General features: G+C 41.7%; 1 protein-coding gene across 2 annotated transcripts in view; it reads right to left on the bottom strand.

The window, feature by feature from the left end:
• Positions 1-525: 525 nt before the first annotated feature.
• The window catches only part of phf2 (PHD finger protein 2), a 34,049-nt gene continuing 15,920 nt past the window's right edge, over positions 526-18,654 (bottom strand). The window contains exons 9-22 of one of the 2 annotated variants that reach the window (XM_023325052.1): positions 18,177-18,283; positions 16,650-16,741; positions 16,476-16,565; positions 15,369-15,695; positions 14,556-14,672; positions 12,011-12,126; positions 11,640-11,818; positions 9,233-9,300; positions 8,676-8,842; positions 5,884-6,179; positions 3,802-3,897; positions 3,622-3,731; positions 3,237-3,552; positions 526-2,371 (exon numbers count right to left, since the gene is read on the bottom strand). In XM_023325052.1, the coding sequence (XP_023180820.1) occupies positions 2,283-2,371; positions 3,237-3,552; positions 3,622-3,731; positions 3,802-3,897; positions 5,884-6,179; positions 8,676-8,842; positions 9,233-9,300; positions 11,640-11,818; positions 12,011-12,126; positions 14,556-14,672; positions 15,369-15,695; positions 16,476-16,565; positions 16,650-16,741; positions 18,177-18,283 (2,170 nt within the window). In that variant the 3' untranslated portion in view covers positions 526-2,282. Of the gene's footprint in view, positions 2,372-3,236; positions 3,553-3,621; positions 3,732-3,801; positions 3,898-5,883; positions 6,180-8,675; positions 8,846-9,232; positions 9,301-11,639; positions 11,819-12,010; positions 12,127-14,555; positions 14,673-15,368; positions 15,696-16,475; positions 16,566-16,649; positions 16,742-18,176; positions 18,284-18,654 lie in introns of both variants that reach the window. The other variant, XM_023325051.1, reaches the window with a different exon arrangement.

The raw sequence follows: 18,654 nt of genomic DNA, 5'->3' as shown, positions 1-18,654 counted from the left end.
TTAATTTTGGGGGATCGCTCGATACTTACATGTGAAGCTGATCTCATCTACCTCAACAAAGGTCTAAAAATGAACTCTGTCCTCTTCTGTTCTCTCATTAGAGATCTGACAGACAGATCGGCTCACCAGGTCATATCTCCACGTTGGCAGTTAACAATAGTCGTCCCACTGTTGCCAACTTTCTTGCTATATTTAGTGGCATTTCAGACAAAAAATAAAATTGGTATCGGCCAAAATCGGAATCGGCAGGTCAGGCTTTTTAAAGATCGGCAATCATCGATTGGCCAGAAAACTGCAAAAATTGCTGCACTGCTAGTCGTATGGGAGAAAGACACGTCACCAACAATATCACTCAGCAACATGTCTGTAAGCTCCTGGAGTTTGAAAAGATTCCACATCTTAGGAAAGTGAAGCAGAAAACATCAAACGACAAAAAACTTCAAGTATAAAAAACAAACAAACCAAAAAAAAAAAACATCTGTAACATTACTGAGGTGAAACAGCAAGGAAGACAGCAAGAGCAAGTATGATTCACTGCTGGGGCACAGTGGATGCATTTAATGAGTCAGACATACAAAAATAAATCACGACAAAGCAACACATGTACTGTACAAATTAAAAACCTCAAAGGAAAAAAAAAAAGTAATTGCTGAGAGGACGAGAGGAGAGAGAACGTCCCGGGGGAGACGCGATGGACGCCGCTGCAGGAACACGTGACACACGTCTGACGGGACGGGGCGGAGGGCGACCGGCGAGCTCTAGTGCGACGCCTCCGACACGCACCGCAACATGGGAAAAAACAAAACAAATTAAAGGGTCGTTTCACAACTTTGATGATATATATCCAAAAGCAAAAACCTCTTAAGAATTGTACAAGTATAAAAAAGCTACAAACATTAATAAATTACATCACTGACACAGAAACACTTCACAAGGTGCTAGTAAAATAATTCTGAAACCTTCAGGATACTAGAAGTCGGACAAGTGGCTGGTCATAGAAACTTTGTTTGTTTTTTTTCTTCTTTTCTACAGTTTTTTTCTCCTCAAAGCTTCACTTCTCGCTCAAACAGAATCACAATACAGTTAGCTTTGTGTATGTAAGGCCATATGACGATAAACATGTCGGCTAATTCCTTCTGTTGTTTCCCAAGGCAGCACTGACGACCGGTGAGGCGGAAAAGGAGGACAATATCGGAAATTCATATACATACATAGAAACTTTTCAAATTAAATTATATTTTTTAATAAAAAGTAAAAATGTAGAATTAAGTGGGAGGCAAAAAAATAATAAAAGAAAAAGATACAAAAACTTAAAAGGCCATGTACAAAGCTACATTCTATACAGTGGAGCCATTAAAACAAAAAAAAAAACAAACAAAAAAAAAAAACACAGAAACAAGTGGAAAGTGTGCTGTGCTGCCTGTGGAAGCAAAGGAAGAGAGAAAGTATCCCCGTGTGACTGCGTCTCTGTCAGGGATGAGGCTCATCGTCGTGTTCCCGCGTCGCGTCCCGGTTCCTCCGCTTTCCCCCCCCCACCTCCCTGGTTCCCCTGGTCCGGTCCGCCGATGTGCGTCGACCTACGTTCACGTTGGAGAAACGTCCGGACTCGGTGTGCTTTGTGCTTTACAGTCGTTGGTTTCCGTTTTCCTACCTAACGACTCGAACTAGAATAAATAAGTGGCGGCGCTGATAGTGCTCTGCGAACGGTAAGTGTGGATGTGAAGGCATAAATGCTGCTCGGGGTCGGTGCTGATCCGATCCGACGCTCCAGGAAGATTCCGGCTCAGTCTGACAATGATAAGCTGCATCCGTGGGTAGGAGCCCCTCCCTCTCCCGCACCCTTCCGAACCCCCTCTACTCCGCCGACCCCCGACCCGAAGCACGCATGCAACTCATACACATGCAGGGGATACTTTCGCAAATCTTGGAATGACTGCAATGTACTTCTATTGAGCAACCCCTGATAAAATGACAGCTGTAGTAAAATGAGACATGTTCTCTTAAAAAATATTTATAATAGCTTCTGTACACTTTAATATCTGAAAGTTATAAAGTATAAGTAGAGGCAAAAACCTATCTGAGTGATGTTCTTCTTAGAAATTGAAAAATGCATGATTTTCCTCCGCTCCTGCGTCGTTTCAGTTTATTTTTTATTTTTTCCTAATTCTCCTCTTGTTGACTTTTTGTTAGTGAGCAGGTTGCGAGTCTGGGACGAGGCCCAGACGGTCAACCGGCCAGTCGGTCAACCGGCCCAGTCCATTAACGGCCTGCTGCTGCTGCTGCTACAGGAGGAGCTTTCCGTTTCGATGGATCTTTAGGATCTTTCCCAGTCTCTGTTTGGCCGTCGCCATGCCTTTCTTTAGCCGCTTAGCTGTGGAGAGAAGGAGAAACGACGGGAAATGAGTTTGGATGACCAGCTACACCACCAAAAACACAGAATCTTACCAAGTATTCTTAGTCTAGTTTCTAGTGAAAATATCTTGGTACACTTGAAATAAGAGGAAACTTACAAGTAACTTTTCAGCAAGGTTTATGAGCTTGTTTTAAGTGAATAGTTCCTTAATATTGATGAAAAAAAGTACTAGTTCCATTGGCAGATTATTTTATAATAACATAGGTAAATTATCTTATAATAAGTGAAACAATCTTGGTTTTAGGAGCCAGAATCGCCATGGATCGGGTCCAGTTTGAAATCCTCAGCAGTCCGACCTCGACTGAATTCCTCTTCATTTCATTTCTGCCTGCAGCTGATAAGATTTTACAATGAACAACTCTGAGTAACTTGCATCTAATTTTCTCTGCACTCATTCGTAGATTATTTAGAGATTAACATATTTGCATGTGCATGCTTGTTATTTTATTTATGTATTTACTTATATTCAGTCATATCTGAATGACTTACATAGTTGTTATATATATATATACATACAATTTTATCGCTTATAATTATATTTGTTCTATTAATATTTAACACTTTGGATGGAGTAGTTGTCAATTAATATTCTATTCTGCTCCATTCTATTTTCCTGTTTTATTCTATTCTATTAACCAGTTCACTTTGGTTGTTCCAATCCGATGAGTTAATAGCTAAAGAGAGAGAAGCTCGTAGAAACGGTTCAGGTGTGCTGCTCCGTCAAACACATGCCGGCAAAGTCTCAAAAACAAATATTTTTCATAAAGTTACAGAAATCATTTTGTTAATCTGACGCAGAACAGACAAAAGTTGCGTTGGGGACCTTTGGCGTCTGCGGGGCCCAGTCGGTCCGCCCTGGCGGCGCTGCTGCTGTTGGTGCTCGTGGAGTTGATGCTGTTGTTGGGAGAGGACACCGACGGCCGCCTCTGGCTGAGGAAGATCCCCGGCGCCATGGGCTGCGGCCCGCCCGGGGACTTGGCGGTGCCGGTGGTGAACTCATGGTCGGTCAGGCTGCCTTCCTGCGAGTCGGCGTTGTGGTCCGGGGAGCTGCTGTCCTGAGAGTGTTTCGGCGGCTCCTCCGCCGCTGCGCTCTTCTTCTTGCCGCTTTTCTTTTTCTTCTTGGTCCTCTGCTGTTCCTCCTGCAGGACACATGACACGCGGTTACCCTTACCGCGCGTCCGCCTGGTCCGGCGCTCCGGGGTGCCTACCTGGTGAGACAGCTTGGCCGCGGCGGCGGCCAGCCCCGTTTCGATCGAAGCCACGCGGGCTCCTTCTCTCGCCGGTCGCTCGTGCCGAGGTACCGAGGGTCCGACCCGCGCTGCAACAACAGCGTTTTTAGGACTCGGAAGCGGTGAGTTACAAGAGTGGCGCGACGGCGCGGCGCTTACCTGTCGGGCTGTACGGAGTGTCGTCGCTGCTTTTCCGCTTTTTGGATCTCGATTTGAAAACAGGATTGTCCTCTTCGGACTCCAACGACGGATACACTGAAACCCAAACAGGTCAGCGCGTGACTGCATGACAAGCGTGATGCTCCGCTGACGGGACGCCAGCTAAAGTCCATTCAGTAGATTGTTTGTTGTTTTTTTTTAAATAAAAAGTTGACTTTATTTTAGGTTTTCTACACCTCTTTTCTTTTTTTTCCCTACAAACTAGTGCACATAGAACAAACATTACAGACCAGCAATGTAATGTGTGGTTTGCAACATTACATTGTTACAGGCCAATGCAATGTTACGCTTGTCAAGACAACAAATATCAGCAAACAAAGAAAAAGAAGAAGAACAACGAAAAACAAGACGGTTCCTCGTTCGGTTGTGTTTTCTAACATGGAAGATATTTCCAGCGGTGGCCTGCAGGACAGCTGTTGGCCAGCTGTTGGCCGCTCCCCGCTCTCAGCCCGCTCACGGCACGATCATCCCAATCTAGACTTAAATATCTGATAACTGGGTGATCAGGATAAAGAATGGCCTGTTTACAGAGGCAGAGCAGCTCCGGCCCGGCCCCGGGATTACACAGCAGGAATGTTCGTGCTACGAACAACTAATTAGACTCTAATTAGGAGTTCAAAAAGCAAGTAAAACAACAGTTCGCAACGAGTGTTAATGGCTTCTTAACAAGCGCGCTCGGTTCAAACAGCTGCGCTTGGAAGGGCTTCACAAAGGAGGCCGGGCGACGCGGCGGAGAACGTTCGGAAGAATAAACATCAGCTCCGATCAACCGCTCCAAATGAAGCGGCTACAAGAGGTAAGAAGTAAAAGAGCCACAGGCCCATTCATCAGGAATCGGTTTGGTTTTTAGCGGCACCTGTTGGCATCAGCAAAAGAAAAAATTCAACCAGGGAATGTAATTATTTGAGCATTTTGTTGTAAAATATCAATTTGACATCAGAGCTGCTCTCATTCGCTCCACAAGCAGCCCACTGTAAAATCACTAGTCATTTTTTGTCCAGTTGCTAGTGCAAATATCTCAGTACACTTGAAATAAGACGGAACTAACAAGTTATTTCTCAGCAAGATATCAGAGTTCGTTTTCACACTGCAGCCTTAAGTGACCCAATTCCGATTTTTTGTCAAATCGGAATTCTTTTTTTTTTGCCATGACCCTTCATACTTCCAAACTTATGCGACCTGTATGTGATCTCCAGTGTGTACAGGGCACACGGTGGGACCTGCAAGTGTCCCGCATGCGCAGTAGAGGGCGCAATAACGTCAGTGTTCTCAGTGTTTTGTTAACCGCCATAAGAAGAAGAAGTGCTCAGTGTTTGTGGAAGTAAACATGGATTCTAACAGTGGAGCATCTTATGATTTTGAAGTTGTTACCAACCAGAGCAGCATATTAACAACTTAACCCTCGTTACAGTCCGTCATGGTTGTTGTTTTTCTTTCCGCTTGCCCGTATCATGAAGCAGAATAGTGACATTTGTTGAGTATCAGTGACGGTCAGATCGGATGATTGCGACTTCGACGTTAGGTCACATTTGAATCGGACACCCAAGTGGTCTGGGTCGCATTCGAAATAAATCCGACTTGTGTTGTTCAGACTGTCATGAAGAGACCAGATACAGGTTGCATTAAGGCAAAAAAATTGGAATTGGGTCATTTCAGGTTGCAGTGTGAACGCAGCCAAATTTCCTTAAAATTGATGAAAGAAAATCCATTTTAGTTCCATTGACAGATTATTTGGCTAAAAAGGTAATTTTTTCATGTTATAAGTTAGTTTGTCTTATTTCAAGTGCACTAAAATATTTGCACTAGAAACCAGACCAAAAATTTGCTTTTGTGTTTTTGCAGTGTTTCCTCTCCCTCTACTTCGAAGCGTCGTCTCCAGTTTCTCTGCAGACTCCTCCTGAGAGCAGAGCACGGCACAGTACCCAGAGCAGTGTTGATTTTTCAAAAATAAAGCCAACTTTAACATTTCACCATATTCAAACCTACTTCGGTGAAAAGATGGGACATTTTTCTTCTGCTTACCGTAGTCGGAGTCTTTGAAACATGCATCCATGTGATCCTGCTCGTCGTCGTCATAGTCCAGGCTCTCGATGCTGCTGCTTTTTCGGGGTTTCTTCGGGAGCCTCTTGGTGGGCCGCTTGCTGTTGCTGCTCCCGCCGGCTCCCGCGCCGCTCTTCTTGTACGCCTGCGAGCCGTGCGAGTTGCTCTTGGACTGGCTGTTGCTCCACGGCTGCTCCAGGGTCTCCGAGGAGGACAGGTTGGCCATGGACAGCATGCCCTGGATGGCCTCCTGTGTGCTGGGAGACGCAGGCGGCTGGCTGCAGGGGAATGAGCGCCGAACAGAGCAACCTGTTACATGTCAACTGGCATCAAGAAAAATGCCATCTGAAACCAGATGTACAAAAAAACAGGCAACCTGCTTACCGTATATCATAAAATTGTATTAAACTGGTCCAATTTTAGATCTATTACCATGTTTGTTTCTGTTTGTCAAATATGAGAATAATGAGAGAGAGAGAGACATGTTTGGTAGATTAAACTATGATTTGGGTTCTGTGTTGTGCGTTTCCATTAACAGGCTTGTCACTGTAGTTTGCTGGAATTTGGTCCCATTCCTCCTGATCAGAGTCAGAACTAGCTACTTTTACTAAGTTACATTTATTTGAGTAACTTTTTTTTTTTTTTTTTAAACAAAAAAAAACTTTTACTTGAGTAATTTTATTATTAAATATTTCTACTCTTGGGTAAAATTTCTGGATTCTCGACCCACTGAATGAAGAACAAACATGTTTTAACCAAAAATTCAGCAGACAGAGACACACAGCTGCAGTTTTTGTTAAAGTTTCTTAAGTTTTATAATAATAGAAACTGATTTATTTTAAAAAAACATATTTCTGCCTGATTTTGTTATTTTTTGTTACTTATATGAATTATTGTCATTTTGGTCCTTAAAATACCATAATTTCCACAAAATTTATGTTTTGATCTGTCTGATGAGGTAATTTCTAAATATTAAATGACTGATAATTTGATCAGTTACTCAGTACTTGAGTAGACTTTATTTTTACTCTTAATTGAAAAATTTCTTAGATGGCTACCTTTTACATTTACTTGAGTAAATATATGCTGAAGTAGTGTTACTTCAGTACAATTTTTTGGTACTCTGCCCACCTCTGCTTCTGATGAGGAACTGGAGCAGTTTAGGTGTGTAGGTTTCTTCACTCACACACACACACACACCTTGATACAACATGATACTGCCACCAGCCTCCCTCATGATTGCTTTGATGTTCTCAGACTTGTATTTATGACCATTCCATAATTGGTCAAAGGAAATGACCAATTATGGTCATTCACACCCATGTAGGTACAGGACTGGTTATTATCATTTCATATGACCAACAATGGAACAATTGCCATTAAGGAGGACAATTCTTATCAATCAATCAACGTTATTCCTATAGCTTTATTTCAAAAACTGCTTGGGTGGCCAAAGTGCTGTACATTAAGACTGAAACGTAAAAAAAAAAAACTTAAAAAAAAACCCTACAACCATACAAAACGAACGCGGTAGGTGTGTTTTACGGTGCCATGCAAGATGACAGTCTGTCTCTCTTGTTTTGGCAAATAGATTTATTTTTTTTATTCTAATGGAACTAGATTAAAAAAAACTTTAGTCATAACAGTTACATGTCTTTTTATGCACTGCGTGTAAATATGCGGTTTGAACATGAAGTCAGAATCTGAACATAAACGAAACGCATTAAGAGGAAGTCCAGTCAGCGACCGACATGACAAATCCACTATCAAACATCCCGATAATACCCGGTAATCGCTTCAGCCCCTGTTCAAAGCACAGAAACGTTCCGAAAAATGAACATATTTCAACAATGTTTTGTTTCTCTCTTTCATTCCTCATTTGTAGCTTTCAGTGTGGTGGAAATAGACCATCAAGAGGTGAAGGGAAACAGCAAACAGAGTGAGGCAGAAGGAAGCGCCTGGAGCCATGGAGGCCTTGATAGATTAGTGTGGGACGGGATGCAAACACTGATTTAACACAAACTGCTGACGGAGTATTTGTAAACCGCCTGTTGCCTTTCAGCTCCAAGAAAAAATGAGAAAACTCAACTTTTTTATTCGATCACAGAGCGGCTCGTTTGTTTGTCAGAGACTCGGCCCATTAAAGAGGCCAGAAATTCATTTGCTGAGAAGAAAGAGGGTCTCAGGGGGTCCATTAAGAGATTAATGCTGTGCATGCGGTACTGCCCAGGAGAAGGGCGGGGCAATGGGGGCTTTCATGTGAACCTGAGTGAAGTTGCCCCGCCCTCATTCCCCCGCCTTCTTAAAACCAAATTGATGTCAAATATTTGTGCTTCAAAAGGCACAAACATCTCAAAGATATTAATAAAAGTTTCCAGAGAAACATTTTTCTTTTCTGCACAAACGTAGCACAAATATTTGACATAAATGTTGTTTGATTTAAGCAAATTTGGGGGAGAGGGGGATTGACCTTTTGACCTTAAAACTTCTTTTAATATCTTCAAAGTCAAAGCGGCACAAATGAAAATGTTTGCTGCATAAACGTAGTCGAGTTGATTGACACCAATTTTGTCTGATTTGAAGAAGTTGGGGGGGTGAGGGGGGACTGGTTGACCTTTCATGACCTCTGGAAACGTTTATTGATATCTTTAAAATGATAGCAGCACAAACTAATATTTTTTGCAGCACAAACGTTTGACACCAATTTTGTTAGATCTGAAGAAGACGAGGGGGCCAACTTCACACGCGGTTTTACGTGGTGGTATTTATCCTACCTGTTGGTGTTGTAGTCGATCCCGCCCACTTGTTTGCTGGCCTGCAGCAGGTCCAGGATCCCTGCAGCACTTCCGCTCTTCTTCTTCACCTTAGAGTTGCGACTCTTGACCTCAGGCTTGGCCTCCGTGTCTATGTGCAAGGTCTCTTCGTCTGAGGAGTCCACGCTCTGCTGGAGGAGGAAGTGACACAAAGAAGAAACGTGTTTACGAGAGAGTTTAACAGGAAGCGGCCCGAGGCAAGAGCACGCACTCTGTCTGCCTTTCACAGTAACTGAAGTCTTCTAGGTATCAGAACAATCGAAGCCAGGGTTTCTGTGTGTTCGGAGATACGGGAACATCAGAACATCTGGACTAATTCCTCCATTCAGACCAAACCTACTTCCCCTCAGCGATCCCCACCAAACAGAAATGTCAACTTTCAATTGCTCAGGAAGCATTTCTCACATTTTTAATAACATGTCCACTATCAAGTCACAGCTTCTTACGTATCAGATAACAGAGATGAGCAGCATTAGTATTTTGCAGAAGCAGTTTCAGGTTCTGGTCGGCATACATACCTTGCTCACTAAGGGTTGCGACTTTGCCTTTTTGGCCGGCTGAAGGGGTTCTCTGATGTCCGATAAGACTGGACAAGAAAGAAGAGTTCATTCATAAACATCAGAGTAGAACAAGTTCTGATAAACAGCAACGCATGATAATAAACCGTCATAATCATTGCATAACAGACAGCAGTGCACTGAAGTCAATGAAGAAAATTTCCAGACATTTCGGGGTTTTGTATGAAGTAAGTGTCGGAGCACGTTTACTGCATTTTACCTCAATTCCCAGATATTTAAAAGGATTTTATCTCTCTTGGAAGACATTTTTGCAGTTTACTGACTTGTGAAATATTACAGCAACCCCTCCTTCTCTTTTTATGTGTTTTACTCTCGCTTAATAAATTGTAATTACGAGGCGCTGATCCAGTTGGTGCAGGTGATTCGTTATTGCCATCCAACCATGTTTCTGTCAGGAACATAACACCAATAATCTGCTCAGTGATGAAGTCATTAACAAATAGTCCTTTTGCCGATAGTGGTCTTATATTTAGCAGAGGCAGTTTAAGTGGCTTGGTGGCAGATAGTTCATGAATTTGAGGTTGGAGATGAATCCAAGGTTTTATTTTTGACCACTGCATTTCATGTTTTTTCGGTTTCTTGTTAGTGTTCTGTTAGTGATCCAGACAGGTACTGTCTCGTATCGCACTGCTGGAGGAAGGCAGGTGTAGAGCTAAAGCCTGGACCCTGGTCTCAGACCTCTGTTACGCAGAGTGGTGGGTGCTCTGGGGAATCAGAGTCAGGGGGTTTTAATGAAGTGTTGAGAACTAAGGAGAAAGGTAGCAAGCAGAACTCGGTCGTTCATTTTATCTATGGAACACGTTTTTTAGGGGGGGGGGCGTTCAGGAGAGAAAAACCTAGAGAAAATTGACGATCCATTTCCTCACTAAAGATAAGAAACATCAGTTCAGGTGACGAAATTTCTGACGAGCCATTCTGGTGTTGATGAGACGAAGCCTCCGATAAAGAGTCTTGGTTCCCATTGGGTGCTAAAGAAGTGGGACGATCTGAGGGCTCACCAACTTATGTTTCCAGACGTATCAGTTTGTTTGGGGAGAGTGTGATCCTGCTGAATCTGTGCTGGGACAATGATCTTGTTCTTTGTATTGTCCTCTGGTTGAGATCTTACTGATAATCAGGTCCAGAGTGCGTCCTCTGGACTTGATTACGGTCCTGCAACGTTGAAAAGTCTCTCCCCTGCTTGGTTAAGATCCTTCCTGCTAAAAGAGTATTCTTTAAAAAGCCATTTTTAATGATGAGCAGTCTGCCGTCATTCTCTCCTCCACATCCAGAACTGGCCCACTGACAAAAACTTTTGTTTTCAGCTTTTCAATTGTGCTTAGATGATGTTGGAAGTCATTTTTCAGAATTTGTCATTTCTGTTTGGCCAGATGATTAGCTCCAGTGTGTATGATTAGACTAGAATAGCATTTCTTCCCTTCCATTTCATAACATTCCCCGAAAATGTATGAATGTATGAACCATAAAACATTGTAAGAACTGGTCATATGAGCAGACAGGATAATGGATAACAGGCTAAAACTGGTTCAAGAAATGCTTTTGAATGCATAACAGACAGGAACACAGAGCTCACTCTCTGCTTTAACTAGAGTTGGGTAGTACATAGTTGCATTTATTCGATTATATTTACTTGAGTAACTTCTTTGATAAAAAATAAAGGTACTACTAAGAGTATTTTTACTACGCTGTACTTTTTACTTTTACTTGAGTAATTTTATCATGAAGTATCTCTACACTTACTTGAGTAAAATTTCTGGGTTCTCTACATACTAAGTGAAGAACAAACATGTTTTAACCAAAAACTCACCAGACACACAGCTGATGTTTTTGTTAGTTTCCCAAGTTTTCTTTTATCAAAAGAAAACTGATTTGGAAAAAATGTTTGGTTGCCTTTTTTTTATTTTTTACTGATAAGAATCGTCATTTTCTTTCTTAAAATACCAAAATTTCAACTTAACTTTATATTTTCCTCCATCTGATTATGTCTTTTTTTTTTAAACTAAATGATTGATAATTTGATCAATTACTCTTACCAAATACTTTTTACTTACCAAATACTTTTTTTTTTTACTCTTACTTGTGTAATTTCTTGGACGGCTACTTTTTACTTTTACTTGAATGAAAATATGTTGAAGTATTGCTACTCTTACTTGAGTACAAGTTTTGGGCGCTCTGCCCACCTCTGGCTTTAACTAAGGAATGTCAAGCGGCAGTCAAAGGAACCTTAACTTGCATCAAATTAAGTTTAAGGTATTTAAAGCTGATGCTGTGAAGTGCTTTTGTACCCACCATGGTTATTGGCTTAAACAAAAGTGAAACACTACACGCTTAATCTGAAAACACTCACAGGAAAGATCTCTCTTAACGATGTTCTTTTTCCGCCTGATGGGGAACTCATCTATCTTCAGCTCGCCCTCATCCGAGACGTACTCGTACTCGTCTCTCACTGGCTTGGTTTTGTCCTCTTTTAGGTTTTGTAACGATCCGAAAATACTTGAGTTGGTCTGAGGTTTCAGCATCTTGGAGCTGGAACAGAAACCGCAGGAGAATAAGCTGAGCGAGGCACTGACAGTGAGAAACCCTCCAGTTAGCTTTAATGGATATCGTGCTGATTGCCACATAGCTCCATAATCACCATAATAGACCACATCAGAAGGCCTGACTCTTCAAGCCTACCATAAAGTATTTATTTGGCAGTGGAGGCCATGCCATACGTACCTGGCTAGTTTCCTGTGAGACATAGTAAAGCTGAATCTGTCTTTATTGCCTGACAGCGGTATTCTGTCAAACTTGCACTCCTCCTCCATTTTCAGCAAGGAATCCGGCTTACTGTTCTGTAATGGTCCAATCAAAGTAATACTTAGGGAAGCAGAAGTAATGCAAGTGTACGGTATCAAGAGACAAGACATTCACAGAACGTAGCGGCACCAGGTCATTACAGGTACATCAGTCCAAGAAGCTGTAAGTTTTTCTTTAGACATTTAAAACAACTTTTAAATCAGAAAATCGTGACTTTTTAAAAAAGTAAGGTAGGGAGGCAGCGATTTATCGGCGCTGATTTCCTTCATTTTGATTTTAGGTGATGGGCCGATGCTTAAACGTGAAGCCGGTCTTATGTACCTCAGCAAAGGTCTAAAGATCAGCCACTGTCTTTTTCTACTCCCTGTAAGAGAGGTTTGACTGTTAGCCCCGCCCACCAGGTCATGTCTGCATGTTTGCAGTTAATAGTCACCAACTCAGCAACGTTTTAGCTATATTTAGCAACAATTCAGACAAAAAAAAATTGATGTCGGCCAAAATCGGAATTGGCAGGTCAGGAGTTTTAAAAATTGGTAATCAGCGATCGGCCAGAAAACTGCAATCGGTGACAAGCTACTACTGAGGTATCAGAACCACTTTTCAATTCAATTTGGTTCAGAAATTCAGTTTCACAAACTTAATTTTCCAAGAAAACAATTAAATGTTGTTGTAACGCATTCAATTTTACAAAACAAATATCCTTCATAGTGAGGAAATTTCTGAAAGTCAATCAAAGCAAGTAGATTCACGCAGAGACGCAGTATATCGAAACTGAATAAAAAAAATTTAAGTGGGAGCTGCTGTAACAGGTTGCCTGAACATCAACACACAAAAACATGTCCAGAAAAGTCTGGGGGTTAGTTTTTATTTTTTTTTACCAAATTTGAAATGCAAATGGTCAAGCCTTTCTACAGCTATATTTTATTCTCTAGCTCATTTCTTTAATACTTCATGTGTACATGCGTAGAAATAAACAAGGAAAATGCAGGTGAGGCAGAAATGTTCTCTATTTTTCTTTTGCCTTACAAACTTAATATTTCCATATTAATTACAACAAAAATATTGAAAAGATATCTTCACAAAGAGACTGAGCTTTTCCGTGTACTCCAATGAGCTCAAGAGCAGCAGCTGATTTCATCTGGGTTCGCCTTTATCAGGCGTTTACGGAGGTTTGGGCACAACCAGTGCCTGATTTTCACTGGTTCATTTTCAGTACAGTTTTTATTTATTACTATTACTTTTGCCAATTTTGAATTATTTCATTGACCATTGCGGGTTTTTTCAGTCATTAACAGGGTAGCAAACAATTTTGTCCGTGTGTGATTTTTTTTCTTGAGGTTAACTCTTGAAGCGCATGAAGAGAGACGAGAAGACTGTCATGTAGGAGGAAAAAAAAAAGAAACTCGAACCAGAACATGGGAGATTATTCCCGTCATTATCATCACAACATGAAAAGTCCATGTTTTCTGATATGTTGCTCTCCCTATTCAGGCTGAGATGATTATTAGGATCAACTGTCTAATTATAAGTGAAAACAAGCTAACCGCTAACGGTCAGAGTGCTAATGTTTCCAGATGACACATTCAGAGCCTTCTGACCTGCCTCGTGCCAATCCAGATGTTGCACGGCAAATCCAAAATGGCAGCCATAAAAGCTGAGCGGACTCTGTAATCAAGCATCCGCCACCGAGTGTTCAAAACATTAAACATTTCTGCTTCTTTAATTAAAGGCGTGTGACAGCATTGTGTATGCTGAGATTGTAATTCAGAATGCCTTTCTTTCTAATCAGCCCTGACATTCTGGCGACGATTAATAGCTAGCACAAGACACACACACAGGGGCTGTGTCTTTGCTTCTTTGACTTTTTTTTACGTGAGTTAAAAGGAGAAAGGTTCTGCAGTAACCTTGGTGAAGACCTAGCGATGATCTCCTCTCCATCTGTAAATGCTTGGCCCGATGCGAAGCAGCGGAGCGGCTAGCAGAGAGGCTGCAAACATTCCTCACCAGTCTGGCATTACATTTTCCGTGAAACCGAAGCTCTCTAATGTTTTCTGTTTGACAAAATTACACTTTTGTTCCCCCCAAAAAGCTTCCTCCAATTATTCAGCGATGATCACACAACACTTTTTCTTTTTTCTTTTCCCTTGTGGACATGTGTAAGCACTTAAATGGAAGGTGTTTGGATGTGGACATGGCTTAATTCCATTAAGTAAACTCCGAGAGGGTGGATGATGGACTGCAGAGCCGAGATCTAAGACTTGGCCATATCATCGTTGTTAATTCCCACTTTGAAGTTTGCAAATTGCTTTTAGATGATTCAGGGTCTTTTTTTTTTTTGTCAGATCAGCCTATTGGCTTGTGACTTTTTGGAAAGAACATGGGCAGAAGTTTGGTTCAGCTTAGAGCGAACGAAGATGCTTTTTTACTTTGGCATGGGAAAAGCAGAAATGATAACAAAACGTACCTTGTACTTCCATTTAGCTTCCGTCTTGTTTTTGTTTTGCTCTCTGATTTCGAACTTGTCCATGTTGTTCTGCTTTGACGTTTCCTTCTCGGACACACTCAGGACATTTTTGACAACCTGGGAGTTTAAAGCAGAGACACAAAGTTTAACAGAAGAACCTGGAACCTGAAACGCTGTTGGATGTACAATCAGCAAACTGTTTTGTAATGTCGCAGAAACCTCCAACGCAGCTTTCACCCAGCCTGGAACATGTAGAGCCGGGGTGCCAAACTCATTTTTATTTTGGGCCATATCAAAAATCTGAATGTTCTTAAAGGGACGGTTGTGCCAGAATGTACTGATAAAACCCGTTAAACTGTTAAAATATTAACAAACAGTTGCTTGTTTCAGCATTCAGGAATGCTTAAACAAAGCATTCCAGGTTTTTAAAATTAGGTGGGTTTAGACTAGGGGTGTCCAAAGTGCAGCCGATGACACAGAATTTTTATAAATTGCCTGTTTTCTTTTATTAAGGCAACGGTCTTAGGTTTTGGATATTTAATGATATACAGGTTTCATAAAAGTTTTTTTGTTGAGCAGGTAAATCTAAAAGATTTATTTATTTTTTGGCAGTTTTGGCCACCGGGGGGCAAAAAGTTCAGACACCACTGGTTTAGGTTGGAGCTTGAATTTGAAAAGGCAGTTGCAGAAAAATATCTTCTTGTTCCTTCCTGTTAATGCCCGGCATTCAGAAGCTTTCTCGGTTTATTGGGGGCTATGGCAACAAAATATCTAAAAGCAATCACATTGTTTTTTTACTCTAAATGTGCTCACCTTTGGCTTCTTTTGCTGGTCCATTTGACTCAAGATCTCCTTGGCGTGAGACTCGAGGGCAGCAAAGCTGGAAGGCTTCGGAGGCGGTGACAACTCCTTTATCTTTTTCACTTTCTTCTTTTCCCCGTCTTTGACCTTCGGAGGTTTGGGGGCCTTGGGCGCCTTTGGAGGCTTCTGGGATTTGGGGGCTTTTTTCTTGGGTTTTTCTCTGCTGGGAGACGGGATGGTTGCTGGGGAAACGGGCTCGTCGGGCTCGGAGTGGGTAAATGCTGGTTCTTCCACGGGTGCCTTGATGCTGGGCTCGCTCTTAATGGCTTTTGTTGCATTCTGGGAGAGAGAGCAGAGATAATAAGAGAACATCGTTGAAGTCAGCAACACTATCTTAGACGTGTTCATTTTACAATCATTTCAGTTGATGAAAATGTCTTTCATTACAACACAAACTGGGATTAAACATTATTTTTATAGTATTTGTTGACTTATAACGATATTTACGCTTGTCTCAATAAATCAATTCATCTCATGATAAATTAAAATGAACTCAATCATTTTCATTTCTTCTTCAAGTCTTCAGCCTGGTGCTTTGGTCTCAACCAGCTCTTATTTTGAATTTTTTTGAAGGAAATTCAAATTGTGACGTTTCCAGAGACTTCACAATTCATTTTATTTGTTGTTTTGTTTATTTATTTTGGACGTTTAAAATGTCTTGCAGCTGCAGTTTTCAAATGTCCATTAGAATTTGAAGTTTATTGCTCTCTGAGAACGTGTTCCTGCGTTATATTACTTGAAAATGGTCTCAAGGCAACAATATTATTCTTCATCGTGATAACCACTGGTACAATTTATCGTCCAGCAAAATTCGATATTGTGACCGGCCTAGCGATGTTGCTAAGCAGCAGCAGTCTTTTTCACCACCACTTCACAGAAGTAACGTTATAATATTTGATTTTGATGTCTTAAAGGAGTTTGAGACGAGCGTTTCAGGTTCCACACTAATGCCTCGTATTGCGTGCAAAATGAGGCAGAGCGTAGCTAAAGACTTCAAATCTTCCCTGATGTCACTCTCTCTCTCTCTCTCTCTCTCCACATCTATAAAATCAAAGTTACCTCTGACAGCCTGATCTCTTTGGCTAGGTCCTTGATGAGCTGGGAAGGTTTCATGTTCTCTGGTAGCTCATCTTCGTGTTCCAGGAGAGCCTGTTACGAGCAGATACAAGCAGAGTTGCGGTGACGTGGGAACGCCGGGAACACCGCAGGAGGCCGATGTTTCACTCTCCATACCTGTTTTTTAGTCCACGCTCTGAAGGCTCCGTTGATGATTTTGGCACCGTGTATCAGGTATGGAGCTGGCTGCTTATTTGCTTTGTGTAAACCTATAGATTAAGAACATCGTGGTGGGTATGAGGGACTGATGGAGGGTCAACGACAAAACACAAAGTTTGTCCAGGAGAACTACTGAATGCTGCACATAGAAGCTTATTGTATTTTACCAGTTTGAATAATAAACCCAAACAGAACAGATTGTTTCTTTTTGATAGGATCAAATGGGATGTACTGTCTGAGTGACTAGACTGAATTGACTTTTTTTTTATGTTGTATAGAGCCTTGAGAAAGCAGCTGTAAAGAAAAGTGATAGAAAAGCTTTTTTTGCCATCTAGTAACAGAACTTGAACCTCAGAAGATCTATACAGCACCATCACATTGACTGTAAAGCTAAGTTCAAACTGCACTTTAATGCTCGATGACGATTTTTTGTGAAATAGGATTTCTGTTTGGTGCTTCCAAGTATATGAAACTTGTATGCGACGTCCAGTGTGAACTACAAAACGACCTGAAAGCGTCACACATGCGCAGTAGAGGGCGCAATAACGTCACACGTAGAGAGCGTGCTCAATGTTTTGCCAACCACCACAAAGATGGAGCTACAGATTGGGGCGCATCAATTTATCGACACCCGTTTTCTTAATTTTGGAAGATCGGTGATCGGCCAACACTTACATATGAAGCTGATCTTATCCTCCAATTTTATCAACCTCAGCAAAGATCTAAAAATCATCTGCTGTCCTCTTCTGCTCTCCCGTGAGAGAGATTTGACTGTTAGCCCTGCCATCCAGGTCATGTCTGCACATTTGCAGCTAACAACAGTCGCCCCTCAGTTGCCAACCCAGTGACTTTTTTTTTGTGCTATATTTAGCAATGCTATATTTGGTTTTGGCCAAAATCGGAATCGGCAGGTCAGACTTTTTAAAAGACTGGTGATTGACCAAAAAACTGCAATCGGTGCTAATTCAAACTCCTCCAGAGGTTTCTCTGTGGCGAAAAAGCTAACCCCTGAGGCTAAAATGAATGAAGGCGTGCTAACAGCACAGCTTTGTGGGGTAGAAGTGTCGTGCAGGACCCAGAGAAGAAGCGGAGCTTCGATAAACAGGAAGTCATTATCCCGACAAGGCTGCAGGCATAAACAGTTGGTCCAGGCCAGCCGAGGGGAGTTGGAACACTGGCTTGCAATGAAGCAAGCCATTCTAACAGGGGCCAGGCCTTTTGAAGCTAGTCATCTGCTCTCTCTCCCATCTGCCGATTTAATGACTGAAACAATATTAGCGCATCCAACTTGTCATCTGCACGGCAGACACAACGCCGTGCTCTGAAAGAAAAACAAAACGAGCCTTTTCCTGACTGTGTGCGTTTTTCTCTGCTTCATGCATTCTTCTGGAAACTTCAAGAGGATAGAAGCTTTTCTGCAAACATGGCCACAAGCTGCTGTAAAAAAAAAAAAACAACTACTTCCCGCAGGGATCAAGAGCTCACCTTTGAACCGCTCCAACAAGTGGCGCCCCACATACCAGCACGCCGTCTCAAAGTTGGGGAACGGGGTGAGAGTCTTGACCTTCAACCTCTTCTCGATTTCATACGCTCTGAGGAGAGTGAAGCATGTTTTAACTAAACACCACGCAGGTTACATGCATTAAGCAACAACAACTGCGGGAGGCCAAAGGGAAACTACCAAATGGGGGTAATGCAAAGATAAAGCTGTCATATTTTTTTTACTCGTGGAAATGATTGTGATGTGGGCTAGTTTCTGGTGCAAATAACTCAGACAAAACTAAATTACAAGTCACTTTTCAGCAGGACATAGGAGCTTGTCTTAAGTACATAATTCCTTAATATTGATGAAAAAGTGAAAAAAGTTCCACTGGCAGATTATTTCACTTACAACATAAATTTTTTTCCATGTTGGCTGGAGAAAGAAAATAATAATCTAAAATTTTCTTAGAGGGCGTGCTGT

This window comes from Xiphophorus maculatus, chromosome 20, assembly GCF_002775205.1.
Source record: "Xiphophorus maculatus strain JP 163 A chromosome 20, X_maculatus-5.0-male, whole genome shotgun sequence".
NCBI lineage: Eukaryota > Metazoa > Chordata > Actinopteri > Cyprinodontiformes > Poeciliidae > Xiphophorus > Xiphophorus maculatus.
Note: the sequence above shows the minus strand (reverse complement) of the source record. Positions and strands in the feature narration are given on the sequence as shown.